At 36.1% G+C, this 18435-nt stretch overlaps 1 protein-coding gene across 1 annotated transcript; it reads right to left on the bottom strand.

Moving 5' to 3' along the window:
• Positions 1 to 1311: 1311 nt before the first annotated feature.
• LOC117330354 lies at positions 1312 to 13307 on the bottom strand. Its single transcript, XM_033888571.1, has 9 exons — positions 13090 to 13307; positions 12022 to 12274; positions 11291 to 11586; positions 10252 to 10398; positions 9384 to 9724; positions 7773 to 8438; positions 6665 to 7264; positions 6018 to 6249; positions 1312 to 5618 (listed from the first exon to the last, which is right to left on the bottom strand). The coding sequence occupies exons 1-9, from the start codon at positions 13294 to 13296 to the stop codon at positions 5169 to 5171; spliced, it is 3192 nt and encodes a 1063-aa protein (XP_033744462.1). The 5' UTR covers positions 13297 to 13307; the 3' UTR covers positions 1312 to 5168.
• Between the last annotated feature and the right edge of the window lie 5128 nt (positions 13308 to 18435).

Below are 18435 nucleotides of genomic sequence, written 5' to 3'. Positions count from 1 at the left end.
TAACTAGTGTGATGCCCCTGTAATTATTGGTATCATTTTTATCACCTTTCTTGAAGATAGGTATAATATTGCCTAATGACCATGATGAAGGATAAAAACCAGATTTAAAGATATTATTGAACAATTGGACTAAGCAAGGCAAAAGTACCTCTTTTCCTTTAATAAAATACTCATTTAATAGGAAGTCTGGCCCACAAGCCTTAGAATTATTCAAGTTTCTGATAGCTTTAAGAACTTCACTATCAGATTAGACACGCGTCCAAACACACAGGCAACAGCAAGCTGGTGAAATGCACGGGCAAATGAAATCTTAATCAAACAACAAGTTCAGCTTGAGCAGAAAAAAATATCTGCGTCACAGTCCGCTGATTAGATTTTTCTAAGGTAAATATGTTGAATCACGGGAAAGCGGAAGGTGCATCCCCTAGCAATTACACAAGTCCTGAATGTCGTGACAACCAGTCATATAATTAGCCCGATGCCATCACTTACACCGAGCTGACGCTTCTCGGTGATTATTTCGTCTTCTCAAGTTTCAGATAGAGATTCAAGGATATTTTCATTGTTTTGTGTTTCTTTCAAAAATCATACAATTCAGATTAAAGTGTTAATAAACTACGAACACAAAAACAACAACAACGTGACAAAAAACCCAAAGAACAAAAAACGAAACAAAAATATTTTTTCAGCAAAACAGGAAAGCCCAGAGTCTGATCTTATCTATCGATATCTGTCGATCTATAGCCTGACTCGGTAAGCGGTTTTCCAATACTAATGTTAATGCTATTTTAGTGATTTTTTGAAGTGGTATTTTTGCGCATTTTGTGAGTTATTCTCGCGGTTAAAATATTAATGATAGGTTAATATGGAAGAAATGTGTATTCTTGTTTTGTTTTGAATGATAATCATGATGCATATTGTATTAATATTGATCCCCGATAACTCAATCTAGCAAGATCGTAATACAATCAAAGCTGTAGTACAATTACAAAGCAAAAGATGTTTAAAAAATGGATATCTGACCTCTTCTAGTTCTACAGTAAGATAAAACTAAGTTTACTGGATATAACACAACTATACAAATTACCAATTAAAGTATAATAGAAAGAGCATTAGTGATCCAGATTGATATGTTTTACAGAAGTGGCATACCAACAAAACTGCACTCTCCTACAATGGCGTGCATAGCATCAGCATACTGTTTAAGTGAAACCGATATAATTCTATTCTGTACCATACTGTATTAAAAGATCGACCATGCTGTTAACTTCACATTTTAATTCTTATAGTATAAATCTCTGGACACTTGCAGATTTTTTATAACTTTATTTAGAAATGAAGCAGAATTTAACAAATTTACATCATTGTTAATAAAGGACCAAATGCATAGGTGTCGGCACACAAGGACAAAATTTATCTCAGGGTCCGCATATGGACAAATATAGCTCACAAGGACAAAATTCACCTTTATACCACAGAATTAGCACACAAGAACAAAATATACAACAGTCTCAGCTCACAAGGACTAAATTCACCGTAATACCAGAGTATTAGCAAACAAGAACAAAATAAACCTCAGTGTCAGCTCACAAGGACAAAACACATCACATTTTCGGCTCACAAGTACAATATATACCCCAGTGTCAGCTCACAAGGATAAAATAAACCACGGTGTCTGCACACAAGGATAAAATAAACCACGGTGTAAGTTCACAAGGATAAAATACCACATTGTCAGCTCACAATGACAAAATACCACATTGTCAACTCACAATGACAAAATGCCACACTGTCAGCTCACAATGACAAAATATCACATTGTCAACTCACAATGACAAAATACCACATTGTCAGCTCACAATGACAAATCATACCACATTGTCAACTCACAATGACAAATCATACCACATTGTCAACTCACAATGACAAATCATACCACATTGTCAACTCACAATGACAAATCATACCACATTGTCAACTCACAATGACAAATCATACCACATTGTCAACTCACAATGACAAAATACCACATTGTCAACTCACAATGACAAAATACCACAGTTTTAGCTCACAATGACAAATCATACCACAATGACAGCTCAAAAGGACAAAACAAATCACGATGACTTCACACGAGAGCAGAATATACCACAACGTCAGCACACAAGGACAAAATATACCGATATACTTATGCGAGAGGTGTCATATCAAGAAGCAAACCTGTGGAATGTGTTACATCATGTAGGCTCACAGTAGTAACATACCCGACAGAATATGTGTTGTATTGTATTGGCATGGCGAAAAGGAAACACAACACCTCTTATTTGTAAGTACGTTGTCACCGCAGTAAACTAACGACTGTATATATATACACACTGACAGCTTAATCTTTCCGTTCCCTTATGATGATGTTATCATACAACATAAAAATAAACAAATTGCAGAATTTATCATTTCTATAAATAAAAACAAGCATTATTGATATACAATCTATATAAATATTTTGATTATTTTTCATCTTGGATATAAAACAAAAATTCTTGTCTAAAAACAAACCTTAATACCCAAAGTATATAAAAAGGCAATAACTAATAAACCTGACTCATAGCCTCGGAACAACAGACAGGTTTCCTATTGGCAGGAATCAGGAACATTTTTTTATTCTTCACTTGTGGAATTCTAGCTAATTGATTCAAAGTTGTCTCGAAAGGACACCAGTGTTAAATACGTCTAAGAAGCGTACATGTTAGTAGTTTATAACTGAAATACATCATGGTGCACTGCTATATTTGAACACAGCCTCGACATTTTGATTTGGTAGTTGTCTCTAGATGTATAACAGTAAGTATATTGCGATCGTTTAAGGAATATTTTTATCACATCCGGGGAGTTTGGAACTGTGTAAGGATAAATGGCAATATACACGATTGAAAACATACATTTGTATATTGTAGCAAGTACACACACACACACACACACACACACACACACACACACACACACACAATCAGATCACGTTGTTAAAGCGATAAATTATATAAGCAGGCGTGGCAATAGTTATGTGTTTTACGGTACATGCACATCCCAAATTAATGCAGTGAGTTCAAAAAAGAACAGTCGACGTTTTAAGCAGTAATTGAGATATATATGTTTATAAGACTTAAACAAGCGCAGTAACCCCTATAATATTTATACACGTGTAACTGGAAACAAACAACCAGTCATTCTATAGAACATGGATGTGTAGTATTCAACTTTTACCGTTAGCTACAAATAAAACAAACCCTAACAGAATATAATTTTTTTTATCATAAGCCTGCTTTGTAAATTTATTGTTTAAAATGATTGGAAAGTGTTTTCTGAATATCACAATGCATTTTCACAAATTCAAACTTTAACTGGAGTCTACAAGGGGACATATTGGAAGTCTTAACTTGATATCAGTTGGTTAAAATGTATTTATGTAATTATCAATTTATCTTTTTCTACACCATCCAAGGGTAAATAAGAAAAGATGCAAAACTCGGAAATTCATTAATCAAATCAATATAATTACCCGGAAGTTCAGTTTTTTAACACAAATACATTGTAATGTATTTACATTCAACACCATTTTGATGTTTCCAACATACAATATCCGCGTGAAATGGTTAATAGCTCTGCTGACATACTGAAAGAAGGGGTGTTAAGCCACACCATCTGATAAATAATACAACTACCAAGCACAATATAAAGAGACAATATCTACTTAAGATAAAGGTTTAAATTATGCAGCATTTCTTGGTTAGACATGGTCTAATATAGATAGAATACATCTTAGTAATTGGTTTGATTTAAAAATATTTTATTGCCTTTCTCTTAGTAAGGGGATTGGGCAAACATTATACAACCTATTCAATGCTCTTTCCCTACAATATAAAATTGCTATGTATACACAAAAAGTAAGACGGCATAAAATACATTGTTTCAAACAAAATCTATAAGAATCCTGGATATTGCTGAGTATGCATGAACATTAATTCATTTTCCTGTATTAAATAGATGATTCCTCTATAGAAATGATATAGCCTATCAAACATAACATGTTTACATTAAAATATATCATGATATATAATATGCATCATATTATAATAATAATTTCGGATCACCTGATACTAAAATGATAAAGTAGTACGACCACATGATACTCATTAGGTTAGGTAGAGTTAACCTCATACAGTCATCTTAGGTACTCATTAACACAGTTTGACAGTGTAGGCGTAATCTACCGTCAAGTTCGTGATGGAAAAACGGATTCAAAGTGTTTCTTTGTTGACTTCTGCTGGACTATACTTAGAGATATATTGTATAGCTAATTGACCACACTGATCTCAGTTTAGTAAGGTATGATGTCTTTAATCCTGGTGGTTGTTTTGTCTTTAATCCTGGTGGTTGTTTTGATATATAATACTATAATGTATAAGCGTGCCGATTTAGATAGTTAAGTCACTAATGTTTAAGTCTCGATCTTTGAAAAGGCGATTCACCACCACCCTTATTGCAAAAAACGAAGCCAGTTTTCAAAAGGAATTATTTCATGCAACGAAACAATTGGACGAAATGTTCGTGTCACTAATTATTTTTCTTTTTCGTGTCACTAATTTTTTTTCTTTTTCGTGTCACTAATTTAGTCAACATTTATGCATACTTGACAATGCTGCTATGAATATGAGTAACAAGTACAATTTGGAGTAATTCCACGATAGGGAAGTGTAAAAAAATGTACTTGGGGTTAATGTAGAAAGAGAAATCTAAATTTATGAAATAAAATGTTTTTGAATACACTCTTATATCAATTGATCCAAGTTTCAGAGCGGTAAGGAAAAATGAAGTTGTTGAAATCGTGCACTATGCTTTCAAGCTGAACGTTATATTGCATGAAAACAACATCATTGTTAATTGAATTATCTTCCCGAGAATATCAAACAATTAAATACATATAAAAGATGTAATTCCGTACTTCAATTTACCTTAAACTTTTGTTCTGTTTCTCCAGACATATTGAAAAGTCAATGCAACGGAAAATGTTGCGTTTGACAAAATAACAGTACTCCCACAGAATGTAAAAGTAAATGAAAAGTGCATCATTTGGATATGAATATGACACAATAGCCTATCACACTCTACTTTCAACTTAACATTGTGTAGTTCTCCATTCTCTCATCATGGGCGTCGAGATTTACAGAAGAAGCGCTGTTTTGCCAGTGTTTTACTGTATCACAGAGACGCTCTGTAGGAACAGACATATTCAGCAAAGCCTCAATGATTTCCTGATCATGGGGTTTCAGGTTACTGAACCCTTTTTCTTTACGAATGCATTGACCAAGTTGCATGATCTTGCTAAATTCTGACAGCGGGAGGGAATGTTTTGATCTGAGAGGCTTGCCATTGCGGATCATTTCATACATAAGGAGCCCGAATGCGTAGATATCCGCCCGATTGACATACTTGTGGCCACGCAGTACAAATGATGGTATGTATATGAACTCGGCCGCAGGAATATCACTGAAATTCTGTGGAAGTTTGGCGTGTCGAGGGAAACATCCACCGGTCAACTTCACATTCCGATACTGGTCCACCTTTAACATAAAAGTAAATAAGGTTGATACGCAATTCCAAGAAATGGTACATAATGTGTTTACTTTTCCTTCTTTTTGTAAAAATATTCAACACGAATGCCTTTTTAACAGGAGGTCATATGAAATCAAATATATAATTCTGTATAAACTTGTGCTACCACATGGCCATCGCCAACAATAACGAACGGACAGAGATGTTTAACAAAGAGAGGAAATAACTAACAGATTTTGTAAACACATTAGGGGAAGTTTCGGTTACAACAACGCAAAACTTTCAGATACAAATAACATAATAACCGGCATCAAAACAAGAAAACGAAACAGATAAAAAATAAATAAGATGTTCCGGAAATATGAACGTTTCCTCCACCACAAGTGGCACCTTTGTCTGATACTTACAGTCACGGTGTTGACGCTGAGTTCCATGTGGACCATTTGAACACAATGGAGATAATTCACCCCTATGGCGACTTCCTCCAGGATCCTGGGTATATCGGCCGTAAAGCCAGCCTGGTCTCTTTTTCGTGCACAGCTAATACTTTCAAGATTTCCAAGAAACAGGGACACTGGCGGAGGAGCATCCGAGTAGTGAATCCCAAGTAGTTTGGCAATATGTGGACAGTTGAGTCGCCTTGAAATTGGAAATATTGTGAATTAACACCTTAATTTAAAACAGTAGGAGGCTTTCTTTATTTTTCTTAGAGGTTACATCTTTTATTTGTATGTTGGTGAATCTGTTTTTATAACCATTTTTCGGTTAACGAAATCACATAATAATTTATTAATGTTTTTTTTGTAGTTTTGTTAAAATTATCTCTTAAAAGACATAAATTATAAAAAAAAATCATAGAAAACAAAGAGTATTGTTTTGAATTGGTAATTATACACAAATGTCCTAAAGATGCCTTTTTGAAAAATAATAGAATTATCAGTGATCAGAGTACGTGAGATGGTACATACTGCCACCACGTCATTAGCACCAAACCACACATTAAACAAATATTGAAAGAAGAATTAAATTTTGACAAAAACGTTTGATATCTTACTTTATCCGAGCGACTTCTCTGAAAGTCGACTCTACTCCGGACGATGAAATGTACATACGAATAGTAGTTTTTTCTTTGCCGTTCTTTGTGATCACCTCCCCGGGTTGGAGAACCGTCCATAACCCTCTTTCCACACGTTTCATTGTTAGTGAAGTTCCGCCGTTTGATACCCCTACTGCGTTAGAACTCCTAAAGATGTTCGTGCTTTCCCCCAAGCTAGACTTGAATTCGTCCTGTAGTTTCAGCTCTTCGTTGCTGAATGTTGTAATAGCTATATAACCGTTGCCAAAGTCGCCGATATGCTTCGCCGGAGTTTCAAAATCTTTCTGTATATGACGATACAAAGCTTTCGATTCCATGGCATCTAATCTGCAAACGAACGCATGTTCTAATGACTGTTTGTTGGAATCGATCAGAGCTGGAATGTTCTTCTGAATTTTGGATAGCTGCTTGAATGGCCTTTGCATTATACTCTCAACTATTGATTTCAAGATGCTATCTCTATCATCCTTCAAAACTAGTTTCTTCCAGGTACTTTCTGCTCTTTTGCATGCAATCCTCATTGGGTCCTCGGCGAACGCTTTTCTTTTGCGCGTGTTCCTGAAATGAAATGTCCGATTTAAAAATACATTGGCCTTTTAAGGACATTTTCTTATCAATGATAACATGTAACGTCTAGACACAACCTACAACTAAGAGAGAGTAGAGATGATTATGTATAACATTTTAAGGAGATTTTCTTATCAATGATAACATGTAACGTCTAGACACAACCTACAACTAAGAGAGAGTAGAGATGATTATGAATAACATTTTAAGGAGATTTTCTTATCAATGATAACATGTAACGTCTAGACACAACCTACAACTAAGAGAGAGTAGAGATGATTATGTATAACATTTTAAGGACATTTTCTTATCAATGATAACATGTAACGTCTAGACACAACCTACAACTAAGAGAGAGTAGAGATGATTATGTATAACATTTTAAGGAGAGCTTGAATATGGTTCAAAAGTATAAACAAGTTAAGATATTCTTCAGTTTCAGCCAAAAATTGTATTGTCATATCTTGTTCCATAGGGATTTATTTGATTTGGTTTTTACCTAAATTCATCCATCATGTCTGCTACTTTGACACCATGGAGAAATTTCGCCATTGGATTGGCTGCTCGTGTCATCACCTTCAATGGCATGGCCTGTTCATCCGCTACTTGATGTGTCATTCCGAAGATACTTGCCATCGGTGTCGCGGCGTGAAGTTGCTGCTGCATTGATTTCGAAAGAGATTTTGACAGATCTGATACGCCCATCTGCTTTTCTATGCCACTAAAATCATCTTGCAGAATGTTGAGTTCCTCGTGAACTTCCCTGAAGATTTTCTCCTCAATCTTGACGATATAGCTGTTTTCTTCGTTCCATTCCTCCAGAACATCGCTCAGTCGTTGTGATAATTTGAAATTCAGTTTTTCTTTGATCTTTGGCCAAGTTTTGCCGTCTGGTAAAGGGAGTTCACACACCTCCCAATTCAACAATTTTGCTTTGACGCTTGGACGTTTCAGCCGTTCCCTGAATTCTTTACACACTTCGAGAGTCATTTCATCTAATTCTTTTCGTAGGCGTAGAAATACACCTTCCGCTTTCTGCTGAAGAGCCTCAAGTTTTTTTGTTATGGTCCTCGTCCGCTGATTGAGGTCTGCTTCAGATGAGTTAATATCTTGAGTGATAGCGTTGATATGGAACATACTCCTGGTCACGACATTGGCAACCCACCTGAACAAGAAACAGAGTCATTAACTACAAGATGAATAGTTTATATATATATTTCCGTTTATAAAGTCAGTATTGACAATATTATTCAAAAAAAAAAAAAAAAAAAAAGGAAAAAAATGTGATGCCAATTTTATGTACCGTAAACCAACTTATCTTCGAGACCGACTTAATCTTGATTTTTCATGACCAACGAATTTTTCGCAGCGATTTAATTTCTTGATCTAAAGTCATAAAAGGCTTTTTGTTCATGTGATTGGATCTCTTCCGCAGCGATTAATTTTCGCGATTTTTAATCACCCGTGGAGAATACGCGAAAGTTAATCGCATGCGACAAAATGTTGGTTTACAGTTTTAAATATAGTTTACAGGTTACGAGCTATTGTATTGCTTCAGATAATTGAGACAATATTTCAATTGTCACACAATAGGGCTACTATACCTGCTATGTCACACCCTCATCAGAAAATACCCCGTTTGGTAATACCAGTATATATGTCTATAAAGGTTCACCAATCAAATCTACTGAATTATATATATATCATTTAGTATGTCACAATTACTGGAACAAATGATGTTTGGGTGGCACATGGTGACACACTTGCCTTTCACCTAGGCGACCGGGGTTCGATTCTCCGACCGGATGTGAAAAGGTATGGGGTCACCGGCCCCGACCACGTGGGTTTTCCACGGGTTTCCTCCCACAGTGTGACCCCTCGCGCGTTTACATCCGGGCTAACAAGCGTGATTAATATAAGCTGATGCAACTTGTTTCGCTATTGTTGTAAAATTGATAAAGTTTAGATTTATAGCAAATGAATGTGGTGGTGTAGATATTGTGGTAGTCAGCACCAGGTCACATATAAATGCTTCCTTGGTCTTCGTACAAAAACCTATAGTAGATTGTAAGTAGATGTAAACAAATGTTCGACAGGTGTCTGTACTTACTGATAGGTGGCTTGTATCCTTGTGTCCAGAGCAATGTTGTAGATATTCCTTAGGTTCTCCAACATTTTTCGGTAGGCTTCTGTGATGAAATCTGGGTTGATGTCGGCCTCTCGTAATGCCGTATAGGTGGACAATTTGATAATCTGGTCGGCGCTTAGATTGGGCCAACATTTCGAAAGTTTCTTCACAGCATTGTTAAAAACGATATCCTGTTGATCGTGTTGAATGACGTCCCAACGATTGCAGACGAACATCACACTTTTGGGATTGAAAGGTATAGCAGTTTTGTCTTCGGACTGCATCTGCTGCTTTTCTAATATTACCCTTATAAGTGTCAACAGCTGCAATAAACATGAATACACACATAAATGTCCATTCATATTATTCAAATCGGTAAAAATAAATTCGTTTATTGGTCTATTAATAGATAGAAACAACCAATCATTTATCAAAATAGGATGGTCGGGTGGAGCAATTGCCTTTCACCTAGGCGGCCAGGGTTCGATTCCCCGATCATAGGTAAAATGGTATGGGGTCACCTGCCCGATCATGTGGGTACTCCGGTTTTCTCACACACTAACCTCCCTTGCGCGCTTTCATCAGGGCCAGCAAGGATGATTAATATACAGGTAGTTTATATATATTTTTTTGCAGTTGTTGTAAGATAAAAACATTTTACACTTATTAAAATCTTTATTGAAGGACATTTGCTTATTTCCAAGGCTACCGATTACTTTACAACTGTCACTTATAGATCGGATAGTTGTATTTCATCAGTATTACGAACCAAAAAGAAAAATGTTTTTGCTATGAAATCATAATTTCGAAATTTTGTCCGTTATCAGTATTATTGTTTGAGAGTTCTTACCCGGTCTTCGTCAACACCTCCAGCGTTGTCAGATTTGATGACATAGATGAAACCCATCACGAAGTTTTTCTGGACGTAAGATGCGATGATGCCATCCATTGCCTCGTTTTCACCTATTCCGGGACTGTCTATTAGGACGAGACCGCACTTAAGAAGATGAAACATTATCAGTATACATTTCATATGGGACTTAGTTCACAATTACATGAATTATACATGATGACGTAGTTCACAATTACATACAATCATATCATGATGTAGTTTGCAATTACTTAGAGTATACATGATGACGTATTTCACAATTATACGTTTACATTTGCTCCACATTTTCCCATTGACACAATGCTAAGAGACAGTTGCCATCATATTCCTATAACACCCAGTGCATCAGGCTGTAATACCCAGTGGGTCATGTAACATTAAAAAAAGCGGATTTTTTGTTTGTTGGTTCAGGTTTTTTTTTAAGTTGACGAAAACTTATGTGATGACGTAGTTTCCTATTGTACACATATCTGGGTATATTCCTAATCCTATTTCTATCCCCTCCCAAGCATTCCACTCAAAGCTTCAATTCAACAGAAAGATTTACTGATATTCATTTGATATATTGTTCTTTCATGAAATATATATTGTCTTCAGTAATTGAACTTATTTCAATCGACAGATTAAGAATAAGACATCTGTTCTCTATATATTGTACGGTCGGTGTGTAGTTGACAGATTAAGATATCTCTGTTCTCTATATATTGTACAGTCGGTGTGTAGTTGACAGATTAAGATATCTCTGTTCTCTATATATTGTACGGTCGGTGTGTAGTTGACAGATTAAGATATCTCTGTTCTCTATATATTGTACAGTCGGTGTGTAGTTGACAGATTAAGACATCTCTGTTCTCTATATATTGTACAGTCGGTGTATAGTTGACAGATTAAGAATAAGACATCTGTTCTCTATATATTGTACGGTCGGTGTGTAGTTGACAGATTAAGATATCTCTGTTCTCTATATATTGTACAGTCGGTGTGCTGTTTCCGATACCTTTAAGATGCATGCCGGTACTTCGAATTTCACATGTAGAACATCCGTTTCTCTCTCTCTCCTTTGGCTTTTGTCTTCCTTTACAAAGATTATTGGCCAAATGTCTTTCTCAAGACTCTCCTGCGTCAGATCATAAAACTTTTGATTCGTTCCATTTTTGTACCATATTTCTGCTGCCAGGGAACTTCCGTACACGAGCTTTGTGATGACTGACGTACATGACTGCATGTTAGTAGGTAGGACCTCGCTTCCGAGGAGTAGGTTTATCAACGTGGACTTACCGGCGTTAGTTTCACCTTAAATTAAGATACAAATGCATTTTACATAGCAAACCATACATATGTACATTCTTTGATTCACATGTTGGGTTATCTGTTTGTCAATAAACTGTTTCGTGTTTTACTATTTACGATATTTCATATTTCTATAATTGATATATATTCTAGATAATTTTGTTTAATAAATGAAGATCAAGATACATATATTGGTTTATTAGTATTATACGAGATACAAGTATATAACATGTGTATAAGTCAGATAATAAAACGACCAATGAACTGCTTAAACTAAATTAATATTAAAACGAGACTCGTCGTAAAGATCATTGCAGCGGTCTCCTTTGTCATGTGTACGCCAGTAATTTCATGGAATGATGTTCAAATCCCACACACAGGACAGTATAGCAAATGATAAACTGTTGTCCTATGATTATCAACACAACCAATGCTCACCTGCTACAACAAATCTACACTCTTCCTCTTTCAGTGACTGTATTTTTGTCTCCATTTCTTGTCTAAGATCACAGACAGTTCCTTCTGTTTTGAGACAGCCTGCTATGGCATCTGTACCTCTAACATCTAACAGTTCACCAGTAGCGTCCACTCGATGTTTATCCATAGCCTTCTGTAGGTCTACCAGAAGAGATAAAAGTTTCTCTCGTTTGTGTTTGTCCTCCTGACTAGAAATTGACATTGACCTGGAATTCTGGAAGAAGAAAGATTCAGCTTCAGTTTTAAATGATGAACATTTGCAGTTATTCTATATAAAATCTCAACAAAATCATGTCAAACTATATTATCTAGCCGTAAGATATATGTTACATGTATATGTACAGTATTTATCTGGTAATGAGTTCATGCCGAGTGATCGGTCAAATTACGAAAATGATTTATTCGTCCTGGAATCAGTCAATCCCCTAGTTCAGTTGGAGAATTCTGTTACGTTCCATGGGATTATCACTGGATGTGGACGTAAAGCACGGCGTGAGAGGTATTTTTTCTTATCGGCACAGGTTAGCAATGTCATATACCGAAGCGACAGATCGATGATGATATTATTTGTCATACATGTATATGCAAATAAATTAGAAATCCGAAACCTGATAATTCCATTATTTACACCAGATATTAAAATGAGCTCAGGTAGAATAGCAATAGAATATTTTAGGCTAAATTTACCTTTACTTCAGTCGTACATATAATATGGTGATTTTGTTTGAAATATTTTGGTAGGAATTTATTTAATATATTATAAGATTCAAGCAGTGAAATTGATTTATTTGCTTCAATGCTAAAGTAATCACGAGCTTATACATATGTTGATGCTGCTCGCATATTAAGGTTGTGTTTATAATACTGGCGAGTAACCTTATCAAACCTGAAATTTTCGTTCAGATAAAACAAAATATTCTGTACTTGTGATAATAAATTTCTACCCACCATGGAGTGTGCATTGTTAAGTGAAAATAAGATATATTGTGAAACGCTTTGGACGAAAAAGAAACCAGATTGGCAACTTACCAAGTATTTTGGGCTGCCATCAGGACCCCGCATCAGATGCATGACAATTCTTTCTTTAATCTCCCCTAGTTCATTCAGGTTATCGGTAGGTACGCCGAGTTTGTCGGCAATATCAAAAACATCGTCGAAATCCTCCGCTCTCTCAACAGCATCTAAATAGCCGCTGTCGCTTGAGCTGGAGGACGATGTCAACCCTGCTGTCGTCATAGTAATGTAGAGTTAACCTACCAAAGTAATAAAGTGATAATTTAATACCACAACAATGTATATCCCAACAATTCTCAATGAAGTACGTAAACAATGAGTATAGAACAACTCGTACATCGACGATAGCTCAACTTTTTGAGATATGTTTAGTGAAGTAAAGAATGAGTCATTGCCGATATCTACATCAAAAAGTTAGTCAACTGTCGACGATGTCAATCACTTCGTTGCCCGGTTAGAAGTGCGCGATTTATCTTACTGTGGGAGGAAACCGGAGTACACACGTAACTTTTCAATCACGATTTGAGAATCGAACTCAGGCCACCTTTGTGAGAGGCAAGTGTGTTACCACAGTGCCACCCAATCACCAATTAATATTTGTCAAGTGATATACCGTTATAGCGCAAACATTAATAATGCTTAGTGATGGTATGATGTCACGTCCAGTGGTATTTAGTGATTGTATGATGTCACGTCCAGTAGTATTTAGTGATTGTATGACGTCACGTCCTGTAGTATTTAGTGATTGAATGATGTCACGTCCTGTGGTATTTAGTGATTGTATGACGTCACGTCCTGTAGTATTTAGTGATTGTGTGATGTCACGTCCAGTAGTATTTAGTGATTGTATGATGTCACGTCCTGTAGTATTTAGTGATTGTATGATGTCACGTCCAGTAGTATTTAGTGATTGTATGATGTCACGTCCAGTAGTATTTAGTGATTGTATGATGTCACGCCCAGTAGTATTAAGTGATTGTTTGATGTCACGTCTTGTGGTATTTAGTGATTGTATGATGTCACACCCAGTAGTATTTAGTGATAATATGATGTCACGTCCAGTGGTATTTAGTGATTGTATGATGCCACGTCCTGTGGTATTTAGTGATTGTATGATGTCACGTCCTGTAGTATTTAGTGATTGTATGATGTCACGTCCTGTAGTATTTAGTGATTGTATGATGTCAGGTCCTGTGGTATTTAGTGATTGTATGATGTCAGGTCCTGTGGTATTTAGTGATTGTATGATGTCACGTCCTGTAGTATTTAGTGATTGTATGATGTCAGGTCCTGTAGTATTTAGTGATTGTATGACGTCATGTCCTGTAGTATTTAGTGATTGTATGATGCCACGTCCTGTAGTATTTAGTGATTGTATGATGTCATGTCCTGTAGTATTTAGTGATTGTATGATGTCACGTCCTGTAGTATTTAGTGATTGTATGATGTCAGGTCCTGTAGTATTTAGTGATTGTATGATGTCACGTCCTGTAGTATTTAGTGATTGTATGATGTCAGGTCCTGTAGTATTTAGTGATTGTATGATGTCACGTCCTGTAGTATTTAGTGATTGTATGATGTCAGGTCCTGTAGTATTTAGTGATTGTATGATGCCACGTCCAGTAGTATTTAGTGATTGTATGATGTCAGGTCCTGTGGTATTTAATGATTGTATGATGTCCCGTCCAGTAATATTTAGTGATTGTATGATGTCACGTCCTGTAGTATTTAGTGATTGTATGACGTCACGTCCTGTAGTATTTAGTGATTGTATGATGTCACGTCCTGTAGTATTTAGTGATTGTATGATGTCACGTCCAGTGGTATTTAGTGATTGTATGATGTCAGGTCCTGTGGTATTTAGTGATTGTATGATGTCAGGTCCTGTGGTATTTAGTGATTGTATGATGTCACGTCCTGTAGTATTTAGTGATTGTATGATGTCAGGTCCTGTAGTATTTAGTGATTGTATGATGTCACGTCCAGTAGTATTTAGTGATTGTATGATGTCACGTCCAGTGGTATTTAGTGATTGTATGATGTCACGGCCTGTAGTATTTAGTGATTGTATGACGTCACGTCCAGTGGTATTTAGTGATTGTATGATGTCACTGCCTGTAGTATTTAGTGATTGTATGATGTCATGTCCAGTATTATTTAGTGATTGTATAATGTCACGTCCAGTGGTATTTAGTGATTGTATGATGTCACGTCCTGTAGTATTTAGTGATTGTATGATGTCACTGCCTGTAGTATTTAGTGATTGTATGATATCACGTCCAGTGGTATTTAGTGATTGTATGACGTCACGTCCAGTGGTATTTAGTGATTGTATTATGTCACGTCCAGTAGTATTTAGTGATTATATAATTGTCCAATCCAGTGGTATTTAGTGATTATATGATGTCACGTCCTGTAGTATATAGTGATTGTATGATGTCACGTCCAGTGGTATTTAGTGATTGTATGATGTCAGGACCAGTAGTATTTAGTGATTGTATGATGTCACGGCCAGTGGTATTTAGTGATTGTATGATGTCACTGCCTGTAGTATTTAGTGATTGTATGACGTCACTTCCTGTAGTATTTAGTGATTGTATGATGGCACCTCCTGTGGTATCTAGTGATTGTATGATGGCACGTCCTGTAGTATTTAGTGATTACATGATGTCACGTCCTGTAGTATTTAGTGATTGTATGATGTCACGTCCATTGGTATTTAGTGATTGTATGACGTCACGTCCTGTAGTATTTAGTGATTGTATGATGTCACGTCCTGTGGTATCTAGTGATTGTATGATGTCACGTCCTGTGGTATCTAGTGATTGTATGATGTCACGTCCTGTGGTATCTAGTGATTGTATGATGGCACGTCCTGTAGTATTTAGTGATTACATGATGTCACGTCCTGTAGTATTTAGTGATTGTATGACGTCACGTCCTGTAGTATTTAGTGATTGTATAATGTCACGTCCAGTGGTATTTAGTGATTGTATGACGTCACGTCCTGTAGTATTTAGTGATTGTATGATGGCACCTCCTGTAGTATTTAGTGATTGTATGATGTCACGTCCTGTAGTATTTAGTGATTGTATGACGTCACGTCCTGTAGTATTTAGTGATTGTATGATGGCACGTCCTGTAGTATTTAGTGATTGTATGATGGCACCTCCTGTAGTATTTAGTGATTGTATGATGTCACGTCCTGTAGTATTTAGTGATTGTATGACGTCACGTCCTGTAGTATTTAGTGATTGTATGATGGCACCTCCTGTAGTATTTAGTGATTGTATGATGTCACGTCCTGTAGTATTTAGTGATTGTATGATGTCACTGCCTGTAGTATTTAGTGATTGTATGATGTCACGTCCAGTAGTATTTAGTGATTGTATGACGTCACGTCCTGTAGTATTTAGTGATTGTATGATGTCATGTCCTGTGGTATTTAGTGATTATATGATGTCACGTCCTGTAGTATTTAGTGATTGTATGATGTCACGTCCTGTGGTATTTAGTGATTGTATGATGTCACGTCCTGTAGTATTTAGTGATTGTATAATGTCATAACAGCTGGTTTGTAATATCCCTTATGTTTTACAATTTGAAATCAAACATTGATAAAAAAAACACCCGTTTCATTGAGCGTCCCACAAATTAACTGCCCGGGTAACTGTAGGAACCTGACACGGCAGACAGGTTACACAACATGGATCTTTTGTGTAGGGATCGCGATTCCTGAAAGTCGGGTAAAGCTGTATAAATGCTTCTACCTAAACCCTATTACGTAATTTGGACTACCCTTCACAAGAATTTGATACACAAGTGACATTTTCTTTATATGTCGATCTCATATCTTTCAACTTAGTATAAATGTGACCACATGGAATTTGCTTTACTTATTATGCCTTTAATGACATAATTAAGTAATTCATGCAGGTATATGTTAATGGTGTGTGGTATCATACAACATAACATGCCGTCGCCTGCTAGTATTTCAATAGTTACTAGATATTAGAAGCATGTACGAACCCCGGCACAAGTAGGAGTAATGGCGACAGACAAAAATTATAATCCTATCATAGCATTCAATCATCTTAATTTCAACGCGAAGATTCTCCGACACGGATTTTTATGCAATTAGTCCAACATGACAAAACCTTATGTTGTAAACCTGTAAGTAATTACGTATCTAGGTAAACAAAATGATCTACGCCATTGTGTTTTGAGATATTCTGAGCTCTGCTGGCTTTGAGGTTTAAAAAAACAAAAAAGCACCGTTAATGGCGGCGTGACGGAGACAAACTGTCTGCTCACACATATATATGTCTGTTGTTTGCTTAAGTTGTGTTTTTCGTTTTCCAACACAATATTTCCTACATGGGATATAGTCAATAATCAATTCTTTTGTATATAAAATCTATTCAATAATCATTTATGATCGGTCTTTCATATAACAATAAAAAACTATGCCCAGTGAACCATTGATATTGTTTGAAGGCACACGTGTGTCTAACTCTATGCATCAAGGTCATGGTGAACAACAGTTAGCATAATCAAATTAGCAGCTACGAAACAGGGCCGAGGTTCCGAAAACATCGACATATTGGTAAACTGAAAATAACGCTCCGTGTCAGGGTGTATGTTGGTGTGTTCCTGCACGCGACGTTTTTTGGAGATAAATACATTCATGACAAAGTTGCATCAAATGAAGAGAATTGCTGAAAGCTAACCAAGGACTGAAAGAAATAATCAGCATTATTAACAAAAACAATAAGTCATATATAATCCTATATACACTTCTTGAAGTAATACACTGTACTAATTGTCTAGCTGTCTGGTAGTATCAACATTTTACGAGCAATCCTTTTTTTTCTTTTTTTAAAAATTTTCCTTAGACGATTTGCATAGCAAATATACATAGCATTCTGTTTGATATACGTGTGAGAGAGCGTTAATGTTTTATACTCGCAATAAGACATCGATAAAGTGTCTTTGTCCTTTACCGACATCCAACAAATTGGACGCACGAGCATAAAGCTACAGGAAAAAATATTATTATTAACTTAATTTGTATTTATAACCCAGACTTCGTTATGTAGTTGTTAATGTAATGATAATACGTAAAGATATACTTACACTTCCAGTAATGGAAATATAAATATTCCTCTGTCCACATGCACTTAACTATTCCAAATACAAACACCTGCTACTTCAGTCCATATTTACACGTAACTGCAAATATGGACGATTTTTCAAGGTTCCAAAATATATGGCTTGTCATATTATGATCGAGGTGCCCCTCCACCCGGCAAAAGATGAACCGATTCGCTATGACATCACCACAGTCCGTGTACTACAGAT

This window comes from Pecten maximus, chromosome 7 (assembly GCF_902652985.1).
Source record: "Pecten maximus chromosome 7, xPecMax1.1, whole genome shotgun sequence".
Classification (NCBI taxonomy): Eukaryota; Metazoa; Mollusca; class Bivalvia; order Pectinida; family Pectinidae; genus Pecten; species Pecten maximus.
Note: the sequence above shows the minus strand (reverse complement) of the source record. Positions and strands in the feature narration are given on the sequence as shown.

Bases quoted from the DNA above. Each gene is read 5' to 3' on its own strand.
- LOC117330354 (XM_033888571.1), bottom strand. From the start codon at position 13,296: ATGACGACAGCAGGGTTGACATCGTCCTCCAGCTCAAGCGACAGCGGC. The intron at 12,275-13,089 runs GTAAGTTGCCAA...TTCTTCTTCCAG, and splicing joins ATGGCAGCCCAAAATACTTG to AATTCCAGGTCAATGTCAAT. The intron at 5,619-6,017 runs GTAAGTATCAGA...TTTATGTTAAAG, and splicing joins TCAGCGTCAACACCGTGACT to GTGGACCAGTATCGGAATGT.